Below are 27214 nucleotides of genomic sequence, written 5' to 3' on the forward strand. Positions count from 1 at the left end.
ACGGCTCCGTTTTGCGGCGCTACACCCTGTTTTTCATACGTGGAAAATTTGTGAATGTTGTTAACACTGGCAGTGAGCAGTGCTGGAAATCCATTGAGATTGTCAATGTAAGAAGTGAGGAACATGAACTTCCTCGGTATATTTATGGTATGTTTGAAATTTAGAAGGTATTTTTCGGTATATTTTTTAGGGTCGGCCGGTATATTTTGTTGATAAATCCGTGGTCGCACTGAGCGTATGATTGTGTTTTTGTTATTTGAAAAAATTGTCGCCAAAACGCTGACAAAGAAGAGCCATGGAAAACCATAATGTAAATGTTGCACATGTACAGTTTGACTGGGACGCAATCAACGTGGGTGACTACAACCTGGATCACTCGCAGAATTTTTTCGGTAGGTCGCAGGCATTTTATTCGCTAGTCCGATTTACAGTAAGCCACAAAAAACGCGCCATTTTGTCTCTGTCTCACGCAGCTGCTGCCAACAAGGAAAATAAACCTCTGAACAATGGGAACCTTATCCTGGGCTACACTCCGCTGGCGAAGATGGCCAACTGTCAACCGCTGAGGGAGGTTGAGCGTGATACCAAAAAAATCATTCCCCTCAGCTGGGACTCGGACAGCAACGATGCGACTTCACCAACACTTCCAAAGGAGGAGCTGCAGGTCGCAAAATCACCAACATGTCCAACAGAGGAGCAGCAGGTCGCCGCTAAGCCACCAACTAGCCCAACACAAGTGCAGCCACGGGAAGAGCTTATCAGCGATGATGAGCCAAGCCCCAAAGCAGAGGTAAAGGTAGAAAAGGAGGAGAACGAGGTCGAGGTAGGCGAGTCAGATGCGCAGCGAATTGAGCTCAAGCTGCGAAGCCAGTGGTCTCCCAGGCCGGAGAGCCACCATCATGAGATCGCCGTAGTGCCGCCCAAGGCATACGACTTCAAGGATATATACCAACATAATCGGGAAGTGATGCTGCGAAAGCGCGATGAGCAGGAGCGTAAGGCACGACAATTCCAGAGCCGTCCTATGCCCAACTTCTCGGCAATGCACAAGCGCTTGGACGATATTGTGGTCTGCCACAGGATAACCATTCCCACCACACCGGAAACCATGAAGCACTGGCAGATGGATTTGGAGCGTCGCAAGCGCAAGGAGCAAGAGAAGTCCCAGCTCAGCCAAATTCGCCGCCAGCTCCACCCGAAAGACGTCCAGCCCAGCCAACCGTTCCATCTGCGCAGCGATCAGCGCGTGCGCGAGCGCCGCGAATATGACGCTGCTGTGCAGGCCAGCCTGGATAAGAAGAAAAAAGAGGTAAATGTATGTGCAAACAATTGTTGCTTGTTGATTTCTTTTCCAGCTGTCGCTCTGACCGTTGTATTTGAAATGTCCACCCCCGCTATCGTGTAGCCATCGATAGGTAGCGTTTCGCGGGTGAACTGAAACTGGTTCCTCGATGTCGATAGCTCAGAAATATGGTTCCGCAGAACCAGCTCACATTTGCGTGCCTGCAGAAATAAACTAACTTTTAAGTGTTTTGGGAATGCCACTGTGCTTTCGACTGAGAAGTTTCGAGTTGTGTAGGACCCAAACATATCAACAGGCCCAGTGAATGTTCTCAAATTATATACAAACGCTTTAAATCATCAGAAAGTTACTTAAACGAACACGGAGTCAAGATTGTTTTTGTTGTTAGTGGTGTGAGTGAGTCATGGCATTTTGGACGGCGTAGAAAAGGCATTGTGCATTGCATAAAAAAAAAGAGTGCAGGCAGCATCTCCCCAGCCGCACACAACAGTTGATCGGAGTCAGCGGCAATGCGACCCCCCAGTCCAGTGTAGTCCAGACAGAGGAACAACATAAATCGCACGGAAGGATTTTGCAACAGCTGCGCCCATATCTACACGCACGCACCCACACAGTCGCGGCAACAGTCAGTGTCACATACTCTCGCACCCGTTCGCCCGCTCGCTCTCACACTCTCGCCCAGCCACGCACTCACACAAGTGCCGTCTGTCGTCACAGTTGAGTACTTTTCGGTTTTTCGGTTTTTTTGTTGTTGTTGTTTTATGTTCAGCCACGGGCGGCAGCACTGAGTGGTGAAGCCACAGCAGCAGTCGCTAGTGGAGAGTGAAGAGTGGAGAGTGTCGCAACCAGTAAGACCAGGGAACCGAAGAAGCGGGAAGACTGTTAACACACAGCAATAGAAAACATTGTGTGTGTTTGTGTGTGTGTGTGAGAGAGAGAGAGAGAGGGAGCGACAGAGCCCAGCCATACCCAGATCAACCCACTTTCGCCAGTCCGAAGCCGAAGCGAGGCAACTGCAGCAGTCCAGCAATCAGCACCACCATGGTGGATCGTCTTGTCAACTCGGAGGCCAACACGCGCCGCATCGCCTCCGTGGAGAGCTGCTTCGGTAGCTCCGGTGTACCGCTGGCCGTACCCGGCCGTGTGCTCGTCGGCGAGGGTGTGCTGACGAAGATGTGCCGCAAGCGGCCAAAGTCACGCCAGTTCTTCCTGTTCAACGACATCCTCGTGTACGGGAACATTGTGATCGGCAAGAAAAAGTACAACAAGCAGCACATCATGCCGCTGGAGGAGGTGTCGCTAGACTCGATTGTGGATAACCAGCAGTATCGGAACGGCTGGTACATACGCACCACCACCAAATCGTTTGTGGTGTACGCGGCCACCAGCACCGAGAAGCAGGAGTGGATGGCTCACATCAACAAGTGTGTGGAGGATTTGTTGCGCAAGAGCGGCAAGAAGCCCGTGGAGAATCACGCCGCCGTCTGGGTGCCGGACACGGACGCCAGCATCTGTATGCACTGCAAGAGGACGCAGTTCACCTTCATCCAGCGCCGGCACCACTGCCGCAGCTGCGGCGCCGTCGTCTGCGCCGGCTGCTCCTCGAAGAAGTTCCTGCTGCCGCAGCAGAGCACGAAATCGCTGCGCGTCTGCGATGCTTGCTATGAGCGTCTCAAGCATGTTCCCAGCGGTGCGGGCGAGGAGTTGGCAGGCGCGGCCGCTGGCGGTGTCAAGCACAATGCCAGCGGTCATGGCCCGGCGGGCGATAGCTCCAACGATGAGGACACTGACGAGGAGACGACCTCGCCGGGCGGTGAATCGCACGACGAGCCGCGCTTCTACGGCGACAGCAGCGTGCTCTCCGCGGACGATAGCCAATCCACGATAGCCACGCCACCATCCTCATCCTCAACGACGACGGTCAGTCCCAGCCAGAATCCTGCCGTGGCCTCCTCAATGACGGGCTCCCACTGTTGAGACAAAGCAGACGCACGGACAAAGGACGGAGCTGCTGACGGACAAACACGATCGAATCACGATTGGATAACGGGTACCTCGCACATTCATATACATGCATAAATACATACAAACATACATATGTATGTACATACATTTATGTATCTTTGTAGTACCATTATATACCCTTTATTTGTATAATTCTCTAGAGAGTGTTGGATCGTTCATTCGACCTTGCTTGTGTTTTAGTTTTAGCTCCTCCGATCGCTCGTATTTGTAGATCTCGCGCGAAAATTCCATTCCTCCGGCTCAGTTTTCTATGTGTGTGTCCCTGGGTGTGTGTGTGTGTGTGTGTGTGTGTGTGATAATCTTATCAGGCCTCTGGGGCCTCTTGTTGTTCTTACTCTATTTTCCACTGGCAAACAAACGGCTGCTGCTCCGCCGCCAGAGAAGAGCGACAAAAAACGAGAGGATGGAGAGACAGAGATACCAAAGTGGGATTCGATATCGGAGCTGAGAGATGGAATACCCAGGGTCAGCGTCAGTGGAGGGCTCTGGATAAAATACCCCGCCATGACTCACACTCAGACTGAGGCTAAGCCCTGAGTCGCTGAGCTTCGCGTGATAGACTGGAATGGATGGGAGCGTCTTGCGGCTGGACAAGTGACTCAGCTGGCGCCCCATCAGTCACCGGCATATCAACAGTTCCAGCCTCGTGCCGAAGGCGTTACATAAACGCCGCCTAATTAGAACTGCTGTGCTGGTGTGGGTACGGGGGGAACAGCTGTTGGGATTTTACCATTACTCTTGCCTACTTACGATTAGATAAACGATTCTCTGGCTTACCGCCGTTGTAACCCGCCTTTTCCCGCTCCTATCTATCATTCCAGCAAGACGAACAACGCAAGCGATGCGAGCAGGAGGAGATCAAGGAGATACGAAAGATGATGGTATTCAAGGCGCGTCCAAATCCATTTAAGTAGCCCCCAAAAAACACTTTAACCTGTCCAAAATTTCGATCTTAAGCTCCTTCCTCCCAACCCCCCAAAATCCCCAAAAAAAACCCACTTTCCCGAAATGTAATCTGTAATTTAGAGCAAGACTAGGCGGCGATACGCGGGGTGGTGAGGATTATACATATGCATACATATACATACATACATTTATTTTTGTACCAACCACGAAGAAGATGGGAGATCTGGTCATCAAAGAGAAGGAAACAATAAGAAGCGGCAGCCAGAAGCAAATCAAAAATTGGACAAAGACAAATTAAATGATATTTGAATTCTGGGAAGCAGAAGCGGAAGCTGTACTCCAAGCGGCAGGCGCGCATCCTGGCATCCTTCTACCTACCAGGAGATATCTAAGAAGACGCTTGTCTAAAATCACACCAATACACGATAAACACGTACTATCTATATATAGTTTTTTTTATCAGATTAACTCGATTTGTCTCTAACATTATTTTATACGTACATTCGTTCATTTATATCGTATATCTATAGAAACAAGCATTAATTTTTTTTCGATGGGAAGCCACCTCTAATCGTACGTTCTCGGATGGGAAGGATAACTATATAAATATATATGTATACCATTAGGCAATTTGCAATTGCAATCATTAACTGTTTTCTATTTGTAATAAGTCGAAAGAAACAACAAAACACAATAAATAACTGTAAATTGATGCGGCAAGTCTGTTCCATTGCATTTGTATGTGTGGGGAAGGGAGAGAAAATCAACAGTGTGTAAAAGTAAGAACGGATCCATCTTATGGACATGAGAAAGTGTGCTGCTGTTCACGTACACGTGTGGGATACTGTAATTTACCGTTTTGCTGCTGTCTACGCTCGCAAACACATGCGTGACGATCACTGCCTAAATTTGATGGAACACCGACACCTCTACCCTATGCACTCGTGCCATCCCTTTCTCATTCCTGCTGCACACGCAGAGTGCAGCAACAGACGCTAGCTAGCTGTCCCGCTCTAAGCCAAGCATGAAAAAAATAAAGTCGAACACGTGGTAATTTTCGGGGGGAAACATAAATAAAGATATTTATTTATGTTGCAGAAGAATCGTTCAACATGTGGGTTGAGCTGTCATCATCTTAGAACTGGCCATCACTGCCCCAGGAGGTCTTGACGGTATCCTCATTCCAGTCCTCCACACCGCCAACAGTCTCGGCGGCGACCTCATCGGCCCAGTTGGTGGTCTCCTCGACGGGATGGTCGACAGCCTCCTCGATCTTTGGTGGTGGCAGCAGCTCCTTGGCGGCGGCCTCCTCCTTCTCAGCCTCCTCAGGGTCGCGGTAGAAGTACAAGTCAACGACCACGGGCCACTCGACGGTGCGCGAGATGGTGCCACGCAGACGGAGCACCTCACGGGCCAACAGCCACCACATCAGACCGATGGAGTGCGCAGACTTGTTGTTGCATGGAATAGCAATATCAATGTAACGCAAAGGCGAATCGGTGTTGGTGAAGGCAATCACCGGGATGTTCACGTACGAAGCCTCCATGATGGGCTGGTGATCGGTCATGGGGTCGGTGACAACCAGCAGACGGGGCTCGCGGAAAGCGGGCTGGATCTGATTGGTGAAGGCACCGGGCGTGAAGCGGCCAGCAATGGGAGTGGTGTCCGTGTACTTGGCGAACTTCAGCACAGCGCGCTGACCGATGGGACGCGACGAGATGACGAAGACCTGTCGAATGGAAGAACAAAATTAGTTTACTGAATTTTACTGCGACTGTGGAACGCTACTTTTTTCGTGGGCTTTGTGAGGCGTGGCATATCAGCTTTAAGTTGAAATCATTGCATTTCATACCCGAAAGATAAAAAAATCATCATATGAACCACGCGGCACCTCACATAAGCCGAATAGAATATAGAGCAGGGCGCACAACAGCGGGGCGCAAACTTACATCTGAGGCGTTCTCAATGGCCACGATGGCGCGAGCGGCCAACTGGAGCTTCTCCCAGGTCTTGCCGAGGTTGATGATGTTAACACCATCGGCGCGACGCTTGTAGACGTACTGCTCCATCTGGAAGTTGACGTTCTCCGACCCCAAGTGGGTGGTGGCGACCAACATCTTGGTAATGTCATCCTCTTTGAGGGACAAGATATCTAAGCCTCCCGACATTTTAACGTGGAAAGAGTTACGGAACCTGTGAAATGGAAATAAAAACTCGTGTTAGCTCTCCGTCGCCTCAACATAACCCAACTAATTCCAGCTTCCACGTGCTTCAACCTCAAAATGTGCGAAAATCACAAATAAATGTACTGCCGATGATTGCACATTGTCGGGCTTTGCTTATGTGGTTTAGATTTCTCAATTTCACAATGAAATATGCCCATTACTTTAAACTATTTACAATTTTCGTGGAACTTACGTCTGGATGCCGCTGGGAGTTTTGACAAAATGGCCGAGCCACACAGTTGACCGTGGAATTGTCGATAAGATATACCGACAGACCCTCAAAAGTATACCAAAATATACCTTCTCATTTTAAAACATACCGTAAATTTACCGCAATGTAAAATCATATTCCTCGATTTTGATGTTCTATTTGATTTTACTAGCTTGCATAGACTTTTAACACTAAAACAATAATTTAATTTGTTTGAATAATCAATTTGGCTTAGTATAAATACCAATTTGTTTGGATTGTATATTAAATTTTTCACTCAAATCACCCTCTCTGGAAGCAAGGAAGCTTTGTCTTCAGTATGTAAATGTATGTAAATTATTAACAGAGACACATGTATGTTAACCGATATTTTTGACAATTAGTGAAATCGCGCGGAACAAAAGAGGAAAAGAAATTCTATTGTTTTCCTGAAAATTGCAAAAAGCGTGGAGCGATAGGGGAACATAAGTAAATATTAAAAGTTCGAAGTAGTTTCGGGGCAGTTATTCTATCTTAATCATCCAGAATCCTTATGCTTATCATTTCCTTATAAAATATGGTATTTTTGTAGTATTAACGAATATTGAGACGGCCAGCCCTGTGCATGATAAAACTAGATAAGGTGGTTCCGTCGGCTGCCTTCACTTCGTTTTCACCCCACTAGACTTCAGTGCGTGCGGACGAAACTTTAACTATTTTTCTTGCAATGGGCAATCTTAAACCCGATACCATCAAAGGGTTAAACAGCACACTCTTTTGTCGTTTAAATTATGTCGTTTCACAAGCAGAACCCTTTCACTCGAACTTATTGACGGCATTGTTCGTGGTGCCGTTTTTCCGACGGGACCACCTTATATAACTTCATCATTGCAGCCACTCTGCGATATTAGTCAACACTGCCGTATTAAACAACATTTAACAACATTAAACTCGGAACTGCAGAAATTTTGTTGATATCAAAACAAAAGGCTGAATCCGTAGCTGATTGGCCAGCAAGCAGCCATGTCTATAGATCCCAACCCGATCCCAGAGCAGTGCAGCAAGTGCGGCAAGGCCAGTGCAAAGGAGCAGCCCTGCCAGCCTCCGGAGACTGCCACCAACGCTGACAGCGGCGTTGCCGAGGCACTGTGCGGGGCCTGTGCGGCTGCCAAAGAGGGGATAAACGAAGAAAACCCAATCAAATCAGAAACTGAAAAGAGTGCTCTAGTAAACGTAGGCGTGGATGCACCCGCTGCCGAACCAGTGCCAATAACAGAAGAGCCGGAAAACCCACCGCCACCAGAACCCAGCCAGCCAGAGGAGAGCCTGCAGGAGGCCACGACGCTCGCCAAAGCTGCGGAACCAGAGGCGGCCAAGCCACAAAGCAGCCATGAACAACCTACAAAAATTGTTGTGAAGCCACCCGAAACCCCAGCAGCACCAGCACCAGCCGCAGCACCCCCAGCAAAAGGAGCGAGCGCCAAAGGCACGCCAGCCGAGACCGAAGGAAGTGAGAAGATCAAGGAAGAGGCGGTGGTGCAAGCCGCGCCAGAGGCCACAACATCTAGGGCCACGAAACGCGGCGGTAAGATCACGAGGAGCAGCATCAATGGAACGTCAGCGGCCGCCACTCCCGGAAATCAGACGCCCACAATAATGAAGCGCCTGCGCAAGAGTACGCGGGCCACTCGCTTCAAGGCGAAGCTGACGGGACGCTCGGGTGTCGGAGAGAATGGCGGACAGGCTAATGGCTACAATGGCAATCCCAATGGACCAGGCTCCACCGCTCATCCGTACGGAGCCGGATCGCATGCGGGCAACAGCAAGGCGCATGGCAAAGCTAGCGCTGGTAGCGCCGGCGGCGCACAAGGAGCCAGAAATCGGCGAGCCATCTTCAAGCGGCCCGCCCAGAAGACGCCCAAGGTGCAGGCGTGCACCAAGTTCGTGAAGAGTGTGTTCTACAAGGGCAGCTACATGCAGATCGGTGACATTGTGAGCATTGTCGATGGCCAGCAGAAGCTATACTACGCCCAGATCCGCGGTCTACTGATTGACGCCTACTGCGAGAAGTCTGCCTTCCTCACCTGGCTAATACCCACGCAGGACAGTCCCGATCCACAGGACTGCTTCGATCCGGCCACCTACCTAATCGGTGAGCCCCGCACACGCGTCCTGCTGCAGCCTTTCTTACGTTTTTCTCTATCTCTCTTTCAGGGCCCGACGAGGAGCTCTCGCGCAAGCTCTGCTTCCTGGAGTTTGTGATGCATGCGCCGAGTAACTACTACTACGACCGCAGCACGCCGTTCCCCTTGCCGGACATCGACGAGTACACGGGACAGCGGTCTGGTGGCTATATCTGGACGCGGCTGCCGGTGGTCAAGCGGGACCGAAGCGATACCCGCGCCCGGGAGACAGGAAACAAGGGTGCTGCCTCCTAGCAGGGCCGTAAGCGACAGGCGCCCAAGAAGAAAAGGAAAAAATCGGCAGCCCAACGAAAGGTCGGCTAAAAGTTTGGAGGGGAACCTAAATGCAACATTTTTATAAACTAATTTATTGAGATAAATATATCTGCAAATCTTTGGGATGTTCATATTCATCTGGGTCCACACCGGAGAGATTTCCGGTTGCGGTTTTCACTTTCGCCAATTATTTCCGATTTACTTTTCATAACGGCAACATTTTTCTCACCGCAATGGAAATAAATTATATTTTATACATTAAAACGAATCTTAATTGCAAAAGCAAATATAGATGACTTATTGATGAATTGATTTACAACTTACACCATTGCCAGTGTAATTTAGTGTGTGCCTCTTTTATAAATATTTATTTAAAAGAATTGGTCAGGGCAACAGCTGCAACTGACTAATTGAGTTATCGATTCATCGTGTAAAAGCTCTGTTGAGGCCGTTTGTTACAAATCACGAGAAGCTAAATCACTTCGATCAAAAACATTTGCAAATACAGGAGCGCCGGAAAACCAAAAATTAATAGTTTTATTTTAAACCGTAGCGAGTTCAAGGGAGCAAACACAAAACCTGGTTACACTCTGTTCAGCGAAAAATATGATTTCGGTATTTTTTTTACAAATGAGTAGGCATATTCCGGCATACTTTTAAGGATCAGGCGGTATATTTAATAGTGAGCGGTGCGGTCACATTGTAGTCCGTCAAAGTATCATCAGCAAGTTGTGAATTTTTGTAGTTTTACAAATAAATGGACAGAAATATGGAGGTTGACGAGGAAGAATTCGAAGTGCCATCCAGCAGTAGCAAGGGCGAAAAGAAGCGTTTCGAGGTTAAAAAAGTAAGTTTACAAATGCAGCACGCACAGCATTTTCAGGCGCTCACTTGCGCACACCGCTGCATATGTGAATCAGTGCGTGTGCTGTGGTGTGTGTGATTTAATGTTGCGATTCCTTTCAAGGGAAATTTATTAACAAAACCTATTTTTGCAATTTTTCCTTTCTTACTGCTGCTTTCTGTAATCATCAGTGGAACGCCGTGGCTCTTTGGGCCTGGGGTGAGTAAAATATTTGCAATATAGAGAGCGCGAGAGAGGAGAGGCACTCGGACAATCTCTTTGTCTGCCAGTTCCAGCAGCGAAATTCGAGTCTTAAATGCAACTAAATTAACAATTGCATTCATTCGCAGATATCGTTGTCGACAATTGCGCTATTTGCCGCAACCACATAATGGATTTATGCATCGAGTGCCAGGCTAATCAGGCCTCTGCCACCAGCGAGGAGTGCACCGTGGCCTGGGGCGTTTGCAATCACGCCTTCCACTTTCATTGCATTTCGCGTTGGCTGAAGACACGCCAGGTGTGCCCCCTGGACAATCGCGAGTGGGATTTCCAGAAGTACGGTCACTAGGCTGAACTATATGACGTGTCTCCTTCCCCACAAACACACAAAACACACAACACCACACCACACCACACCGTTCTCCTTCTCCAAGAAACGGCTTGCAGCAAGCACCCATTGTTCTTGGGTCGACCCCACCTTGGCCACGAAGCCAGCCCCGGGATATTTGAGGACAGACACACCACACAACCTCCTGGATCAGATTAACATTAACAGCAGTACGGCGCCAATGGATTCAGTAAACTCTTAGATGTAAGCCTCGTTCCACGAAACACAACTTTTTACACAATTAAAGAAGAATGTCCTGAATATACGTGAATTCCTTTTGTTGGGTTGAATCTTGGGAATGGAAATATATCCAATGGGGGGCAGGTGCAAAACACCAAAGGAATTAAAATCATATTCATCAATCAAATAAATATACATTAAATAATGATTTTGCGTGAATTTCTTTGTTTCTTGATGTCGCATCAATGGATGGGTGGATGGATGGATAGTCCTGGGTGTTGTAGTGGGGAAACGGATAAGCACCGATAAAGTAAAAGTAAAAAGTAAACACAGCAACATGCAATTTTGTAAAAACTAAATGTTCTCTTTTAGTTTATTATGAATGTTGGTGGCTGGCTTGGTGGCGCCACTCTTGCTTGAATTGTTTGTGGCTTACAAAATAATACACAGTAGTTACACATACATATATGAATAAGGTGTATAATATAATAGATATACATATGCATATCAAATATGATTAATGTATAGATAATATAATTATATGTAATATGCTACAGTTCAACTTATCCGTAAGGAGAAAAAAAGATTAGATTATTGTTTTAAAAAAATCATAGTCATACCCATTTCGTGTATGCATGTATGCGCGGATGTATATTGTATGTACGTTATTCGTATCGTATAAAATTAATATAAAACAAAACTGAATTCGGGCAAGCCAAATTACATTTTGTGGTTTTGCATGTGTGTGTGGGTGTGAGGAGGGGATAGGTGTTATATGGAAGGTGTAGTGTTGCTGCTGCGGTTCCACAATCAAATCAACTCTAAACTGAACTAAACTGAAGAGTGGGAAACACAACACAAAAGACACTAAGAAAATGTTGATAAATGTAAGGCAGGGGAGGCCATCCATCCATCCATCCATGTATCAATGGTCAACAAAAAAATATGATTACAAAAAGTGCTTAGGCGGGTAACATGCTTCAAATAATAGGAGTGAGGGGCCTTGGCCTTCCAGTTGCCAGTGGAACGAACTATTTTTTGCTCACTTTTCTCGCTTTGATTTTCCAGAGTTTTATTTTGTATTTTTTGCATTATTTTTTTGGAAAGTTAATTTCTCGGTTCTCGATTTTCGTTCGTTTCGATTTTGTTACTTTTTTATATATTTTTTTAAATCTGTTATTTATATACATTTTAATTTGTTGATTTGTTTTCGTTTTTGTTTTTTTTGTGTGTGAAATTCTGGTACGCTAAGTTCTCGCTTTATGTATATTTAATTATCGCGTCTAGTAAGTATAATGTATTGTATATATAAATTATTCAATTCAGTTTTTTTTTTGTTTGTTTAATATTGCTATTTGCTGTTTCAGTGGCTGATGCTGCGCTATTGTTGCTGTTATTGTTGGATTGGCTTTTGTGGGACTCTCTCTAACAACTACACATGGGGATGTACAACACATACACACACGTAGCGTAACGTAACGTACTATTTATGTATGTGTGTATTTTTTGCAATGCTTTTACATATATCTTGAATATATATCTGTTATATATACATACATACGCTATTGTATATATAATTTTGCATAAATTTAACGTTAGTTGTAAGGCGTACATATGTACCGCTGCTAATTGCGTTGTGTCGTGTGTGCATTGCATTTAGAATATTGTTTTGTTTTCTGGTTTGTATATTTTTGCGGCTGGCTTCCTGCGTCACATCCTCCCTCCTCCTTGTCCTTGTCCCCTTTGTATTTGTAAAATGTTACCCGTAGAGCGAGAAGCTCCTCTGATTTCTGCTGCTGCTTGCTGCTCCACTGCTGAGGTTGAGCAAATCTCCTGCCACCTTTGCACCGCGACATCCACTGGCTCAACTGTACATGATTTGTATGCGATTCAGTTCGATTCTCAGTTTTTTAACGATTAAATTGTTGCCGTTGCTGCTGCTGTTGCTCCTTTTACAGTTGGGGCTGATGCTGGTGCTGCTGCGGCTGCTGCTGCCGACACTGTTGTTGTTGTTGCTGTCGTTATTTGTGGCGTTATTCTGCTGCTGCATGATTTTTTCGGCATCTTTTCTCCTACTTTTATGCTTTAAACTTTCATCTGCAAAGGCAAAAGGAAAAAAGAAAAGCACAGACACACACACACACACACACAGGCACACGCACAACACACAACACAAACACAAACACATGCACGGGCACGCACACGTAACCAAACAGGGCAACACGGGGGGAGGGGGATCCACGGGTTTGAGGAAGACACAGAGAGGGAGAGAGAGAGATAGAGAGTGGGAGAGATAAAGAGAGAACGAGAAATAGAAGAAAGCAAAAAAAGTAAGTTATAATCAAATATTTCCACTTGATTTTCGTTTGTACTTCTTATTTTCTTTTTCTTTTCGTCTCTGTGTGTCTCTAAAATCGAAATTTGGTTGCAATTTTTCGAGTTCTTTTGCTTCAGTTGATACTCGTTTGCATCCAGGACAGGCACCAGGCACATGGCAGCTGGCACAGAGCGCCGCAACCAAAACCTGGCACCAGGACCAGAACTAATGCAACGGGGCATGGGTTGGTCCTATTCAAAAAATGAGGCTAGAACTGAATATGAGATGCTGATGCGGGGGGACGGGGCGTGGAGTAAAAAATGCATGGACACCAGGGTGGGTTTGGACTCCAAGCTTTGGAGTAATGGATAACAGGCAATGGATCTCCGCTAAGGCTAATAATGGCTACAACTGAAGTGCGACTGTTTGGAGGATTGGGAATCGGTTTTAATGGTTAACGGCAGATCAGCAGCAGAGGCAACGACGACGCAAGCAGCGCATACACAAATTCTCATTACTGCTCCTCCTCCTTCTTCTCTTTATCTTCATTCTCCTCCTTTTCTGGCCGTGCCTTGGGCTGTGGGCAATGTCAGCGGATCTTAGTCAAGTTACTTGGAGATCAGTCGTTCGTTATTGCTGGATATGGTGGTTATGATGTGGATTCTGGTGCTGCTGGCTTTGATGATGATGATGGTTGTGCACAGGCGGCGAGCAGGAGGCGGACGTTGATGTGGCCACACTGGTCTTCGCCTGCTGCTGCTGCTGTTGCTGCTGATGATTCGGCGGCAGCAGCGTTGGCGGCGGCTGCGTCGGTTGCTGGAGACTGGCAAAGCTAGTGGGGGGCAGCAGGGCGCAGGTGCCGAAAGTGTGCTTGGGAATGGTCAACGATTGTGGCAGGAATCCAAGTACTGCTCCTCCTCCCCCTACCCCACTTCCGCCACTGCTGCTGCTCACAATAGCCTGCCCCTGGCCGGGGCTGGAAGTCATCTGCTTCGTGGCCCCGTACTTGCCAAGCATCGCCGAGCCGCCACTCTGATAGTAATTGATGTAGGATGCTGCCTCCTCGCCGGGCGCAGCTCCTGTTCCGCCACGTCGCTTGCTGCTGGGGAAGTAGTGGGTGCTGGTGGTGGAGGTGCAGGCCGAATAGAAGGGGCCGCTGGTCGAAGAAGTCGGCGACTGTGGTGTCTGTGCTGGTGCCACCAGCGTGGTCGAGTCCATGCCCTCCGTTTGCACATTGCCCGCACCAGAGGACGCGGAGAAAGATGGCCCATCGTCGCTGCTGTTGCCACTAGTCGTCGTTTGGGAGGAGGTATTCACCGTCATGCTGGTGCCGCTGCTGGCGTACGAGGCATTGAACGAATCGTCGCTTGCACTCACTCCGCCGCCGCTGCTGCTGTGCAGGTCATCCACTCCGCTGGCTTCTGCTCCAGCTCCTGCTGCTCCCTCGCCCGTTGGTGGAATGTCAATGGTGTGCGACTCGTTGCCGAAGATTAAGCGAAGTCGCTTCTTCTGCGGCGTCACGTAGACGGTGCTGCTGCACGAGCTGGGATCCGGTGATCGCCGCTGGCTGCTGCAGCCTCGCTGCTTCTTCCTCTGCTTCTTTGAGAGCGGCTCGTAGTGGCTGGTACTGGGTGGTGCTGCCACAAGCGGTGCAGCCTGCTGTTGCTGCTCTGCAACCTGTTCGGGCTGCTGATCTTCAGCATCAGCTTCAGCTTCGGCGTCAGCGTCCTCCTCCTCCTCTTCATCGTCATCGTCCTCATCGTCGTCGTCATCATCATCGTTGCCATGCTCCGAAATGCCTTCCATACGCAGAATCTCATACTCAACGCCAATCCCCTCTGATCCGGTCATATTCGCACTGCCACTCGCTCCTCCCGATCCTGAGCTAGCTCCATTCCCGCCTGCAGTACGACCGCCGCCCATAGCTCCATTGTGCCGGGCCTGCTGCCGCTCATCGCTGAAGCTGGTGCCCAGCTCAATGACTTCATCTAGTATGGGAGATCGCTTCATTCGCAGCGTGAGCTTCAGCCGACGCTCGGGTGTCTTCAGTAGGGGCTCCATACTGCTGCTGGACAGGCTGTTGGATGCTTTTTCGCTGGCTACAACTACTGCTGCTGCTGCTGTTGCTGCTGTTCCTTCACTTGCTGGTTGATGTCTTTTGCGCTGACTGCTGGCTGCAGGTGTTGGTGGTGCTTTGGCTCCGAATCCCATTCCAGTTGCATCGCAATGGATGTGCTGAGCTGCAGCCAGTGCAGCGGCACGACGACTACGCTTCTGCTTAGATGGATTCTCATCCGTTGTGAGATGGGAAGGAGCAATCGCTTGGTTAAAGGTGTCCAAAAGATTTTTCTTATAGGCAGGACTGTTGCTGCGACTGCGACGCGTTGCCTTCTGCTGCTGCTGCTGCTGATTCTGCTGCTGGGACTGGTGTAGGGACTGTGCTTCAACTGAGGACGTGGATGTGGGTATGGATGAGGCCTCACTTGGTGCTGGCTTCTTTGATTTAACACTATGTCTACCTCTAAGATTAGAATTAATATTAATTCTACTGCTATCGTTACTATTATGATTATTACAATTTGTAATCGTTGTTGTTTTGTTGCTGCTGCCGCCGCCGCTGCTGCTGCTGCTACTTGTGGCTGTGGGTGTTGCTGTCGCTGCTGTTATGTTACTACTATTATGGGCAGTGACTAATCTTCCTAGTCCTAGAAGTCCTCCTAGTCCTCCTGTTGTTGCCGGTGCCGATGATGCTGCCGCCGCTGCTGCTGCCGCAGCTCTCCCTGCACTATTCCGCGTCACGCGCTTCTCCTGCTGCTGCTGCTGCTGCTCACCGTCCATAACAAACACTTTTGTGGGCTGCTGATGCTCATCGACTCCTCGCGCTTTCACCCGCTGACGCTCACCGCGCTGATGATCGGTATCGCTGCTCTCGCTGTCTGTGATATATTTCCCCAGTGATTTATCCTTCTGGCCACCACGATTTGTTTGCCGCTCGCTGCGCCGCAGCTGCCGCTGTTGTCGCTGGTGCAGCGCCGCAATGGCCATGGCCGGCTTGCACCTTGTCACCAGCACCACAGCGGACTTGGCCGACATTGGTATTGTCAGTGGCAATGGTAGGGGCATTGACGGTCCACTGGCTGCCACCACCTCATCCGTGGAGGCTGTGGAGATGCTGCTGCTGGTGCTGTTAACACGAATGGACTTGCGCAGGGTATTTGATCGACCGTTCAATTCCGTACTGGATGTGGAGGAAATGGTTCCACCAGCGGCGCATGCGCCTTGTCCGCCTCCTACTCCAGCGCCAGCTCCTTCTCCAGTGCATGTCACGGGTACCACACCAGGCTTCTGCATCGCCAGCTGCTGGACAGCGGCCGTGGCCTCGGCCCCGGTGCTGGCATGCTGTCCGTGGTGGTGATGATGCAAAAAGTGCTGATGATGCTGATGATGATGATGCTGCTGCTGGTAGGCAGCATTGGCCATAATCATCTCTGCATCGTACTTGGTCATACCCTTCTGACGCAGCTCCTTCATGGTCAGGGGCGAAACGACCAAGTTTGGCAGCTTCTTCTCCATCAGCGATACGGCGGCGGCGGCTGCTGCTGCTGTAGATCCCGGTGGCGGCACAGAGCCCGTCTCTTTGCTTGATCCACGACCGACCGCAGCATGTGATGGCTGCTGGGATGTGGGCACTGCCATTGGAGCTACTCCATTGCTGGCGATGCTGGCGCTGGTGCTGCTGCTGTCGTTGGTGCCGGTGGAATCGTTCGTGTTGCTGTTGCTATTCGAAGTGCTGTTGGTTGAGTTAGCGCGGCTCTTAATGCGATTGATGCGATTGTCGGTTTCGCGGAGGCGGTAGCCGCCTCCGTTGCCAGCACCGCCGCTGGTCAGACCCAGGCCGGAGGTGAGACCCAGCACCAGGCCAGTGGCATCATCCAAATGTCTGTTGTGCTTGCCGGCAAATGCACCCGTTCCACGTCTCTCGCACGTCTCGCACTCGCAGTACCGGTTGCTGTCCCCGAAAAAGTCCTCGCCGTAGAAGCAAGTAATCTCCTCGCCCACCTCAATGTCGCGCAACACCTTCACGCAGGCTGTGTCGCGTCCGGTGGCCAGGAATTTGCAGTTGGCCCGACAATCGTGATTGATATACGCCGCCGGTCCCAGCCAGAGTTGGGCGCAGTTCTTTCTGCAGCTATACATCACAGAGAAATCATTTTTGCCCGAGTGCAAGAGGGCTGCCTCCTCGGTCTCGGTCAGCTCGGCAATGCAGCCAACCAGGCACTCGATCTTTTCGTTCTTGGACCAGCGCTTCGTTGAACTGATCTTGGCTCCGCGCTGCTCCTCCAGGGAGTATCGGTAGCAAGCCTCAATGGCGAACCCACTGTCCTTGTCAAACACGCGCAAATATCGTACAATCTGCAAAGAGGAGGAGTAAAATCAGTTTGTGGGTCAGACATCAGGATGAATGGATGGCTGGGGGCATGGAAGGTCATCTTACGTGGTCATGCAACCGCTTGGTGGCGATTTTGTTCTTGTTTTTCAGTGGTCGCGGTATCCAAGGGCCATCGTAGATGCGCTGTATGGCCACGTCATAGTTCTGACCATGGATGAAATCATCTACGATCGCCTTCAGATGCTGCGTGTCAACCTTAAGGGGGCGGAAGCGTATGTTCATCTTGTGGGTTTGGAAGCCAAGATGTGGATCCAGTATAAGCGATGTTGCCAGATCGTCGTTCTCCGAGAGTTCACGCGGCGACATCCCAGTGGATTGTGACAATCGACTGACGGCGCTGCCATTACAGCCATTGAGGGTACTTCCTCCACCGCCACCTCCACCAGCGCCTGTTCCTGCTCCACCACCTCCACCGATTCCATTTGAGGATTGATGCTGCTGGTGTTGGTGGTTGTGTGCCTGCGACTGCTGGTAATGGGGATGATGGGGCTGATGGTGGTTCGTCGTCGTCTGCGTTGCTATCGTCGGTTGCTGCAGCTGATGGTGGATATTCGCTGTTGTGGGTGGTGCATGGGCGGCATTTTGGCTTTTTTGGGACATTGACGACAAAAGAGCCGCCGCCGCTGCCGTCGCCTCGCTGCTAGCTACTGAAGACGTTGAGCTGGTGGTGGAGGTGGTGCCGCCACTTGTGCTGCTGGCGGTGCTGTTCCCGTTACCGTTGGAGCTGCTGTTCGTAAATCTGCTGCCAGTTTCGCCACGACGCGTGTGATTCGAGCCGACGACCATTCTGCAAGAGTCTGGAAAAGGAGAAACAAAAAAAAACACTTTCTCATTACATATTGCAGCTGGTTGTCGACGACATAATCAATCGTTTCAAATTTGTAATTTCACACCGCCCAACAGCTGTTTTCATATTCAAATTACCAACTGTTTTTTTTTCTCTTTTTCTTCCGTGTGGCAACCTTGTGCAGCTGTTCTTCTCTACTCTTCATATTCATTTCCACAGAACGAAACGAGAAGGCAATAGAATACCGGGATGTTTATGAACGGTATAATATTCAATTATACATTAAACTATATACACGTCTAGACTAGCATGTCTAAGGACGGTATATATGTACATGCTTTTTAATTGTTGGTTTCTTTCGCCTTTACCACTACAAGTGAATCCGTTACAAGTGTCTTTCTGCACAGAGGAAGAACCGATAGTGTTTAAAATCGCTGAAACGTACATATGTTGTTATGTATGTATCGGCTTTGAAATTTAGCCACAGGGATGGAGTTGCATGGAAACAGCTGATTTATGGTTCAGCAATTAAAGTTATTTACAAATCAAATGTGGTTTAGCCATTTTTTTACGGCTTCGTATGAATCGACAGGGTTATAGGGGGAGAGATAGAGAGGGTGTTCTGTATGTACATATGTACTTTTAGGTGTTACATGGGGTCGACGACAGACGGCGCTCTCTTGTTCCCGTCTCTCTCCCACGCGGCCTCTCCAGACAAACCGCACACGCACAAACACGTGCGAAAAAAATCAATTAACTTGGGAAGCATCTGTGCAACAAAAAGCCGTGGCGACCAACCAGACAGAATAGTATATTCAAAATTCAACAAATCCGTTTTTTTTTTTCTGAACATATATGTAATTAGAGAACCGACACAAAATCGTAAACCATTCCCTCATTGTTGCAACTAATTTGATTATCGATATGCATGTGCGACTATTTGGTATTTACAATTAAAAATAATTGTATGTTAGAAGCTGTGTTACAATAATAAAGCGTATCAGTTGGTGGCTGCCCAGAGCAGGTACTCGTTTATGCCCATTTTCCTAGAAATTACTTGGAACGAAAAAGTAGGAATCAAATTTGTTGCTTGAGCAAGGGCTCGATTGCAAATTACGGTTCTCCAGCTGTTTTACACAAACAAATGCATATGTATGTATGTAGTGTATGTATTTGAGTGTATTGTTCGTTCCTGTTGTGTTTGCGATTTGCGAGCAAGCAAGAGCGAAAAGAGAGCAGCATATGCGCAGTGAGAATAGGTGAGTGTGAAAAAAGGGTTGCCAAAGAGCAGAAATTTGTTTGTGACAGCTTATTTGGCTTCGATCTTCACTTGTTATGGTCATATCCACTACACTTTAAGTTAAGGCAGTAATACCATCTATAACTTATGCCATATAGTGTGAGCGAGAAACGATAGATTAATACTTTGCAATAATTAGTTGGGGCTAGGAATTATCAATTGAGCGTGCCGGAAAATAGTGACGCTTAGCACTTTGGAGACGGGCAGTAGAACAAATATAGCGCGCTATCTCATTCTGTCTGTGCCTTTCAATAAATGTAGATTGATCTTGATGTGTAGTATAATACGACGATTAGAAGAGTGATAATTGCAATGGTATCTCTGCTAACAAACTGTGAGCAACATCGATATTTTAGCTGGATTGGCACTGCTCAAAAGCCACGAAAGCTTGTCGAGAGAAACATTTCTGAAAGCCTTGATAACCCTAGGCGAACATTTGCAGAGCTTGCTTGTTACATGGGAACGAAAAATGGCGGCGCCTATTACACAGGAACGAAATACACACGTACAATCGCACACACTACAAACAAGCAAACATATACATACAAAATGTTTATAATTCTTTTCTCTTGATTTTTCGGTTTTTGTAAACATTACCTTAAATGAATTATTCACAAAGGCGATACTGGCTGATGCTTCGCTTCTCTCCTCTCTTTGTCTTCGGGGCCGTGCCTGATGCTTTGTCTGCCGTTCTGCTGCTACCTTCCAATGTGTTTTTTTTCTTTTTGTTGCGTCGTCGGCAGAGACATGCACACACACTTGGACAGCGCACGTACAGGCTTGTTTTCGGTTGTTGCTGGATGTTCGTCTGGGTTTGCATCCGAAAAATATCACAGTGGGCTGGAATAGAAGCCGTTGGTAGGGTCTCTGGCCCTTACGGATACGATGGAGCCTTCGGCGTCGCTGTTGGTAGCTGCTCTGCTATGCCAAATCATTTTCACGTCTTTGTGCCCGAAAACATTCAATCGCCGCCGTCCATACCTCTATCGCTCGCTTCCACCCACTCCCACTTCCACTTCCAGCCGCTTGATCAATCTTTCCTTCTGCTTCACCAGCCAGTTCTGCTCCCCCTCCTCCAATGCGATTGGAGACAGACTCCGACTCACTGCTAGAAGCTGCAGCCACCACACTTATGTGTACGCGACGCATACACACGCACATACATATGCAGATACATATATTCCTTCGCAACGACGACGTCGACGAGCGTGCCTATGTATGTATGCCTTTTTTCTACCACTCTGCTTTTGCCTCATTAACTTTTATTTCTTGTAACGCGTTCATCGATATCGACGTATCATTTTCGTAGCGCGCAGGTGAGCATAGTCCGTTCCAGGAGATGCATTTAGTTAATTCAATTTATAAAATGGGTTCGGTCTCGGACGGAGATTCTTTTCCGCGTTATAATTTTCCGATACCGTATTTTTTTCGCCACCCAAGATAGGGCCAGTGTGACCTCGGATTTATCGAAAAAATATACGGCCTGACCCTCAGAAATATACCGAAATATTCCTAAAATAATAGTTTTGCCGCTGAGTATCCTAACTGCTGGTAATATTATATAGAACATCAAAATCAAGAAAATGTGTTCAGATTTTCGGTATATTTACGGTGTAGCTCGGTATATTTCTGAGGGTCAAACGAAATATTTTATCAATAAATCCGAGGTCACACTGCTGCTCACTTCACAATTTGTAAACTCCGTTTAACAAATTTATCTTTTCACAAAATTTGTGTTGCATATTAAACTTAAACAGTACGTAACGGTGAGTGTTTAACCAATAAGAAGGGGATTTAACTGCACTTCAAAATACTCTTGCACAGGGAAAAATAAACGCGCACACACAGGCGCATTCGTATATGCATGTTTTTGTATTTCTACTGAAATACATATGTATATGCATTCCATTGACGCGTGCCTGCATGTGTATGTGTGTTTGCGTGTGCGCGTTTTTCTAGAAATTGTGTCTTGAGTTTTCCCCTATTTTTATAAATCTCACATTTCTTTTCCAGAAAAAACCATATTCAAAATGCCGAGCATTAAACTGCAGTCCTCGGATGAGGAGATTTTCGACACCGACATCCAAATCGCGAAGTGCTCAGGAACTATCAAGACAATGCTGGAGGATTGCGGAATGGAAGATGATGAGAATGCCATTGTCCCACTGCCAAATGTAAATTCCACAATTTTGCGCAAGGTACTGACGTGGGCCCACTACCATAAGGACGATCCCCAGCCGACTGAAGACGACGAGAGCAAGGAGAAGCGCACCGACGACATAATCTCGTGGGACGCCGACTTCCTTAAGGTCGACCAGGGCACACTTTTCGAGTTGATATTGGCCGCTAACTACCTGGATATCAAGGGCTTGCTCGAACTGACCTGCAAGACCGTCGCAAACATGATCAAGGGCAAAACTCCAGAGGAGATCCGTAAGACTTTCAACATCAAAAAGGATTTCACTCCCGCCGAGGAGGAGCAGGTGCGCAAGGAGAACGAGTGGTGCGAGGAGAAGTGAGACGAGATACCAGGGAAGCGGTGTACCATCAAGCCGCCCTCAGCTTGCCGGATGATGACAAATAAATTTAATAATTCTAATTAATTCGAGGCATAAGACACGTTCAGTGATTACTTTGTCATACACGAAATAAAGTATGAAAAATTGATGTGGCCCTATGCCAAATATAATCAATCGGATGAGTTTTTGTGTTTCATCTTGGCCTTGGGTACAACTGCTAGATTGCAGATCGAATCAATATTATAGCCAGAAACAAGGAATTCATTTTGAGCGGCTATCCCCCACCTCCTGCTGCGAGGCATCTGCCAGCTGTTTCTCCCTCTGGCGGAGGCTAGTGAGCTGAAATAGATGACAGATGTAACAAATAGTGTAAAATGTAAGGTAAAATGTATTTAGTGACGCTGGCTTTTCCGAGTTTTAAACCTTAGTCCGAATTTGGTTGGTGAACATAATAACACAAATTAATTCACAGCAAGCAGTTTTTAAACTTCCATTGAAAGACATTTTTCCCAAATAAATAGACACATTTAAATAGGAAAAAAATGTGCTCGGATGCAGAGGATGAACAACCCGGCCCGTCACCAAGGGCGGCACATGAAATACCGGCACTAGCCACGATGCAGTTGCCCAAGCATGCACCTGGAGCGCCATTAGCTGCGACTCCTGTCCGAATTAAGGTACCGGAAGCAGCAAACAGCCAGAAACGTCGTTTATTCCGACGAAAGAAGGTGGAAATTGGTGCAAGTCCAAAAAGGGGAACACCCATGAATGAAGTTGGACGCGAGACCCCAATTCCACAACATCTGAAAGTGAAGACGTCGCGAATTCTCTATACAACCGACGAGGAGGTGCGCGATGCTCTCATGGAGTTTGGAGTTTTCATCATTTTCCTTTTTCTCACATCTCTGGGTGAGTTTGGCAATCAATTGAACCATAAAGCAATTTCCGAATTGGTTCGAGCACTCGCTACTGCTGTGAGCTGCAGCTACAGCCGTTACTCTTCCTGCAGTTACGTTGTCCGTGCGTCACTCTCACATGTTCTACTTTAACGATACGATGAAGAGATTATTTGTTACACGCAACCTGACGGTGGTGCCCTCCGTGACGATATCCTTTGAGAAAATGCTCACCGTGCCAGATTGGTGGGACTACTTGATATACAACTTTGTGAACACTTTACACGGAGATATGACCGAAAACCCAACATCCGCACCGGAGAACAAAGCCAAAAGACGATGGAAGACGGGGAAGTTCAGGGAGGAGGAATACTCGGGGAGGAAAAGAGAGCCCGCTGCCCGAGCTGCTCCCCCGTGGGCTGTCAATAGCCCCTATTTAACCACCCATCTGCAGGGTCGAATGTTTCTGCAGGAGAATCTGTTGCTGGGTCCACCGCGCCTGCGGCAGATACGCGTCAGCAAGGACACTTGCCATGTGGACACTGGCTTTACGCAGAACTACAACATTTGCTATCCCGCGTATTCCGTGGAGGCCGAAGAAAGCAGCGAGTGGCACAAGGAGTCGCGCTATCGCACGATGGGAGCTTTAGGCGCCACTCCAATCATGACTCTATTGGCCTTCTATCGCTCGGGTGGGTATACTGTGGATCTGACCTACGATAAGCATGAGAATCTGCGGATCATAAATAAACTGAAGACTGCCAATTGGCTGGATCGCGGCTCGCGGCTTTGCTTGGTGGAGTTCAATCTGTTCAGCGACAACAAAGACATTTTCCAGAGCGTCAAGTATGGGGTCAAGTATTACTCCTTCGCGATGAAGTTCACCTTAAAGTTGAAAGTTTCCTTTTCTTCCGCACAGATTAATTGCCGAAATTCCGCCCACGGGCGGTGTCATACCGCAGGCGCATCTGCAGACAGTCAAAGAATATTCCTTCTTCACGGACCTCAGTCTCTCCATGACCGTGGTCTACATATTCTGGTACATAATGGTGTTCTACTACACCATCTGTGAGATCAACGAAATGCACAAATCGGGCTGTAAAAAGTACTACAAATCCTCACTGAACATTCTCGATAATGTTGTGCTGGTGGTAATTGTATTCTAAGCGGTTTCCCGGTTTCCTCCCTTCGATTTGATGTGTCTCCCTTGCAGCTGAGCTACCTCGCTTTGGTGTACAACATTTGGCACACCTTGAGAATGAAATCCATTTTGTCCAAGGCACGCGCCGAAGAGAGTTATCAGAGCATCGACTATCTCTGCCTATCGAATCTGGTTTATGTGGACATGATGGCTGTTCTGGCATTTCTCGTTTGGATCAAAATATTCAAGTTTATAAGCTTCAACAAGACACTCATTCAGTTCACAACGACACTGAGAAGGGTGAGTGAGTTCATTCCAAATTAATTTGTAACTTTCATTTGTTCCCTTTGCTCCGTTTAGTGCTCCAAAGATTTGATTGGCTTCAGCATTATGTTTGGAATTGTTTTCTTGGCCTATGCCCAGCTGGGGCTGCTGCTGTTCGGCTCTGAGCATCCCGATTTCCACAATTTTGTTACCGCTGTCCTGACCATGATTCGCATGATACTCGGCGACTTTCAGTATAATCTAATTCAGCAATCCAACCGAGTGCTCGGTCCCATCTATTTTCTCACCTACATTGTGCTCGTCTTCTTCATTCTGCTGGTGAGTTTCCGCACTTGCATTTCGTTCGGTTTAATTCTTTTGTGTTTCCACTAAGAACATGTTCTTGGCCATCATAATGCAAACCTATAATGCGGTGAAGAATGAAATCACCCAGGGACGCAGCCAGTTGGCCTCGTATGTCTATAAGAAACTGTCCGCTGCCTTCTACTGGGTAACCCACTGCGGACGCAAGCGTCGCGTTCTGCCGCCACCTCGACCGAAAAGTGTTCACAAAGCTGCTGAAGCCGTTGAGCTGAAGGACCCCAAAGTGCTAAGGAAGAACATGACCCAAGAAGAGTACGTCTACCAGATATCACTTGTTGAGTAAATAATATCCTTAGCTGGGAATCTATTTCAGGGCACGGTACTTCGAAGAGATTCCACACGATGTTCACAACAGGCAATTATTTCGGTAAGCGCCCAAGATGTATGGATTGCGTTTTGGTCCTACATTTATGACCTTTCCCTTTCCCCGTAGGGTCACTAATCGCGTGAGTTTGATTGAAGAAGTTCTCGAACAGCTGGTGACCAACATGGATAGCATTCTGCAACGCTTTGAGCGAGAGCACGGCGCCAGGAAGAGCTAAGCACTCAGCTTAACTCAGACACAATTAATTTCATTGTAACTAGCCAATTTTCAAATATTCGCGCGCTGGCTAGCGCTCAAACGCGCTAGGTCATTATCGACCAGGGCTTTGAGCGCTAATCGCGCAATAAGAAAACCAAAATATATTCATGTCAGCCTGAGCTAATTGTTAAGATAATTGAAGTCGACCAATATTTCTAGTGTTTATTGCCCTTGGTATACATTAAAGTTTGTTATTAATCAATTACACACAGATACAAATTGACGCGCCTCATCGATATTTGTCTGCCCAACAGTGCTACACTGGGGTTAAAAATAAATCAAGGGCTTAATTTAAGCGCTGCTGTTTCAGTTACTTATTTTAATTGTATTCATAACTTAGTGCTAATATTCGCAATATTATAGCTAATAGCTTATAATTTATTAATGGGATACAACAAAAATGCGCCTCATCGATAAGCAGCTATCGATAGGAGCGTCATGGCAAACCAGGGCCTGGCTGCAAAAAAGTTGAACAAGAACCGGGCGAGTAATTTGTAAATTGTGCTTTTATTTAGAGTGAATTGGGTGAATGCTATGCTATAATGCAGCATATAAAATGCACCGCACAGACCCTCATTGGCGACAATCGGATGGAACATTCTCGCACATTTTTAGTCGTCAACGCCGAAGCAACAACTGATGACCATCTGTTGGCATGGCTGCGATATCCGTGCGCGAAACAGGCCAGGGGCCGTTGGAAATTTGAAACAACTCTAAAGCACATAGCTAATTACAAGAATACATTTATTATGAACTCTTTCCAACTATGCCGATCCTCGCTGACCCGCTGAACCTCCGCCCTGCGAAGGCACAGCACCTGCAGCCAGGGCTGCAACCCTGCCGACCAAGGCCTGGCTTCCATTGAGAATTACTACGGCGGGAAATGGCTGCGTGGTGATGCTCCTCAGCTTCGGATCAATGCCCATTATCTCCAGTGTGGTGTTCCACTTATCCCAGGCATCCTGTATGATGTTGGCGACCATTGAGGCAGGCGACATCTTGGCGACACCAAAAACACACTCGGACGAGAGCACGTGCTTTAAATCCGATTTGGCCATGTGCACATGTGTTTGTTGTGTTATTTACCTGTTGCAACTGTGTAATTTTCCATTATTGATGTACTTTCGATCATGTTTAGTCGTATTGCGGTGGAACTCATCTGAGGTACTGGCTGTTATGCGCCGCCACCTGCTCATCGATGTGCGGCTGCACGGCTGCGGCTTGCTGCAGAAGTTTGGTTATGGCTGACAGATCCAATTGTCGGCGACTTCAGCCACTCATTGTGTGGTCCATGACGAATAGTGGTCCCTGTGGTAAGTGGACGTATTCTTAGATCAATTTTTGATTTGTAAATTAATCAATTTGTTTATTTGTTGCCCTTAGCCTTAGCTCAGGCCCCACTGCTTGTGCTGCTGCGCGTGTTTCTGTGGTGTTTTCGTCTCTGGAAGTTGTTCAACTTTAAGCGAATATAAACTGTGGTATGGATGCCACTGAAAGGCCACTAAAAGTGACTTAATACATAGTCCCGATAGGATGCTTGCTTTAAATATCTGCAACTAAAATCAGTCCATAGCGGAGTGCAGTCGTCCGTAAAGGAAAGTAACTTAATGCCCAAATCCAGGCATAATATGTCAAAAGTTGCATTTGAATGTGCATTTTGCAAGCAACTGAGTTGTAAAGGCAAAGTTCTCGATTTACTTTTGCACCAAACTGGCTTTAATTAGAGCATTTTGGAGACAAACGAATGCCGCCTCATTAGGAGAAACCGAGCAGGAACGGCACCAAAAGTAGAAGCCGTAACAGAAAGCCAAAAGAAGTAGAGAAAAGTAGA

The 27214-nt window shown here is 47.6% G+C and overlaps 7 protein-coding genes across 10 annotated transcripts; 5 read left to right on the forward strand and 2 right to left on the reverse strand.

Annotated features, from left to right (window-relative positions):
* Positions 1-212: 212 nt before the first annotated feature.
* LOC117903275 (pleckstrin homology domain-containing family F member 1 homolog) lies at positions 213-4946 on the forward strand. Of its 3 annotated transcripts, none has more exons than XM_034815181.1 (3): positions 213-392; positions 474-1315; positions 4150-4946. In XM_034815181.1, the coding sequence occupies exons 1-3, from the start codon at positions 296-298 to the stop codon at positions 4240-4242; spliced, it is 1032 nt and encodes a 343-aa protein (XP_034671072.1). In that variant the 5' UTR covers positions 213-295; the 3' UTR covers positions 4243-4946. The 3 variants fall into 3 exon arrangements, with proteins under 3 accessions (XP_034671072.1, XP_034671083.1, XP_034671092.1); XM_034815192.1 differs by having other exon boundaries at positions 214-392; positions 474-1309; XM_034815201.1 differs by lacking the exons at positions 213-392; positions 474-1315 and adding an exon at positions 2041-3353 and having other exon boundaries at positions 4150-4918.
* Positions 4947-5288: 342 nt separating this feature from the next.
* On the reverse strand, positions 5289-6725 carry LOC117903286 (40S ribosomal protein SA). Its single transcript, XM_034815215.1, has 3 exons — positions 6653-6725; positions 6184-6427; positions 5289-5963 (listed from the first exon to the last, which is right to left on the reverse strand). Exons 2-3 carry the CDS (start codon positions 6400-6402, stop codon positions 5370-5372), a joined length of 813 nt encoding a protein of 270 aa, XP_034671106.1. The 5' UTR covers positions 6403-6427; positions 6653-6725; the 3' UTR covers positions 5289-5369.
* Positions 6726-7574: 849 nt separating this feature from the next.
* Positions 7575-9229, forward strand: LOC117901283 (proteoglycan 4). Its single transcript, XM_034811980.1, has 2 exons — positions 7575-8801; positions 8864-9229. The coding sequence occupies exons 1-2, from the start codon at positions 7673-7675 to the stop codon at positions 9085-9087; spliced, it is 1353 nt and encodes a 450-aa protein (XP_034667871.1). The 5' UTR covers positions 7575-7672; the 3' UTR covers positions 9088-9229.
* Positions 9230-9797: 568 nt separating this feature from the next.
* Positions 9798-10830, forward strand: LOC117889781 (RING-box protein 1A). The gene is made up of 3 exons (XM_034794249.1): positions 9798-9955; positions 10144-10171; positions 10303-10830. Exons 1-3 carry the CDS (start codon positions 9866-9868, stop codon positions 10521-10523), a joined length of 339 nt encoding a protein of 112 aa, XP_034650140.1. The 5' UTR covers positions 9798-9865; the 3' UTR covers positions 10524-10830.
* Positions 10831-11708: 878 nt separating this feature from the next.
* On the reverse strand, positions 11709-21051 carry LOC117889635 (histone-lysine N-methyltransferase Suv4-20). Of its 2 annotated transcripts, XM_034794094.1 has the most exons (4): positions 20194-21051; positions 17555-18306; positions 15636-17472; positions 11709-12839 (listed from the first exon to the last, which is right to left on the reverse strand). In XM_034794094.1, exons 2-4 carry the CDS (start codon positions 18293-18295, stop codon positions 12607-12609), a joined length of 2811 nt encoding a protein of 936 aa, XP_034649985.1. In that variant the 5' UTR covers positions 18296-18306; positions 20194-21051; the 3' UTR covers positions 11709-12606. The 2 variants fall into 2 exon arrangements, with proteins under 2 accessions (XP_034649985.1, XP_034649984.1); XM_034794093.1 differs by lacking the exon at positions 11709-12839 and having other exon boundaries at positions 13640-17472.
* A 197-nt stretch (positions 21052-21248) lies between these two features.
* LOC117889636 (S-phase kinase-associated protein 1) lies at positions 21249-22121 on the forward strand. Its single transcript, XM_034794095.1, has 2 exons — positions 21249-21362; positions 21610-22121. Exon 2 carries the CDS (start codon positions 21627-21629, stop codon positions 22113-22115), a length of 489 nt encoding a protein of 162 aa, XP_034649986.1. The 5' UTR covers positions 21249-21362; positions 21610-21626; the 3' UTR covers positions 22116-22121.
* Positions 22122-22657: 536 nt separating this feature from the next.
* LOC117894697 (polycystic kidney disease 2-like 1 protein) lies at positions 22658-25342 on the forward strand. The gene is made up of 8 exons (XM_034801882.1): positions 22658-23024; positions 23125-23857; positions 23931-24162; positions 24225-24452; positions 24513-24755; positions 24811-25052; positions 25114-25167; positions 25234-25342. Exons 1-8 carry the CDS (start codon positions 22658-22660, stop codon positions 25340-25342), a joined length of 2208 nt encoding a protein of 735 aa, XP_034657773.1.
* The last annotated feature ends 1872 nt before the right edge of the window (positions 25343-27214 follow it).

This window comes from Drosophila subobscura, chromosome A (genome assembly GCF_008121235.1).
Source record: "Drosophila subobscura isolate 14011-0131.10 chromosome A, UCBerk_Dsub_1.0, whole genome shotgun sequence".
NCBI lineage: Eukaryota > Metazoa > Arthropoda > Insecta > Diptera > Drosophilidae > Drosophila > Drosophila subobscura.

Coding starts and splice junctions, on each gene's coding strand:
- LOC117889635 (XM_034794093.1), bottom strand. CDS start 18,295: ATGGTCGTCGGCTCGAATCACACGCGTCGTGGCGAAACTGGCAGCAGA. Junction 17,473..17,554: donor CCAAGCGGTTGCATGACCAC/GTAAGATGACCT, acceptor TCCTCTTTGCAG/ATTGTACGATATTTGCGCGT.
- LOC117903286 (XM_034815215.1), bottom strand. CDS start 6,402: ATGTCGGGAGGCTTAGATATCTTGTCCCTCAAAGAGGATGACATTACC. Junction 5,964..6,183: donor CCATTGAGAACGCCTCAGAT/GTAAGTTTGCGC, acceptor TCCATTCGACAG/GTCTTCGTCATCTCGTCGCG.
- LOC117903275 (XM_034815181.1), top strand. CDS start 296: ATGGAAAACCATAATGTAAATGTTGCACATGTACAGTTTGACTGGGAC. Junction 393..473: donor TCACTCGCAGAATTTTTTCG/GTAGGTCGCAGG, acceptor TGTCTCACGCAG/CTGCTGCCAACAAGGAAAAT. Junction 1,316..4,149: donor AGAAGAAAAAAGAGGTAAAT/GTATGTGCAAAC, acceptor CTATCATTCCAG/CAAGACGAACAACGCAAGCG.
- LOC117889636 (XM_034794095.1), top strand. CDS start 21,627: ATGCCGAGCATTAAACTGCAGTCCTCGGATGAGGAGATTTTCGACACC.
- LOC117894697 (XM_034801882.1), top strand. CDS start 22,658: ATGTGCTCGGATGCAGAGGATGAACAACCCGGCCCGTCACCAAGGGCG. Junction 23,858..23,930: donor GACATTTTCCAGAGCGTCAA/GTATGGGGTCAA, acceptor TCTTCCGCACAG/ATTAATTGCCGAAATTCCGC. Junction 24,163..24,224: donor TCGATAATGTTGTGCTGGTG/GTAATTGTATTC, acceptor TCTCCCTTGCAG/CTGAGCTACCTCGCTTTGGT.
- LOC117901283 (XM_034811980.1), top strand. CDS start 7,673: ATGTCTATAGATCCCAACCCGATCCCAGAGCAGTGCAGCAAGTGCGGC. Junction 8,802..8,863: donor TCCGGCCACCTACCTAATCG/GTGAGCCCCGCA, acceptor TCTCTCTTTCAG/GGCCCGACGAGGAGCTCTCG.
- LOC117889781 (XM_034794249.1), top strand. CDS start 9,866: ATGGACAGAAATATGGAGGTTGACGAGGAAGAATTCGAAGTGCCATCC. Junction 9,956..10,143: donor AGCGTTTCGAGGTTAAAAAA/GTAAGTTTACAA, acceptor TGTAATCATCAG/TGGAACGCCGTGGCTCTTTG. Junction 10,172..10,302: donor CGTGGCTCTTTGGGCCTGGG/GTGAGTAAAATA, acceptor ATTCATTCGCAG/ATATCGTTGTCGACAATTGC.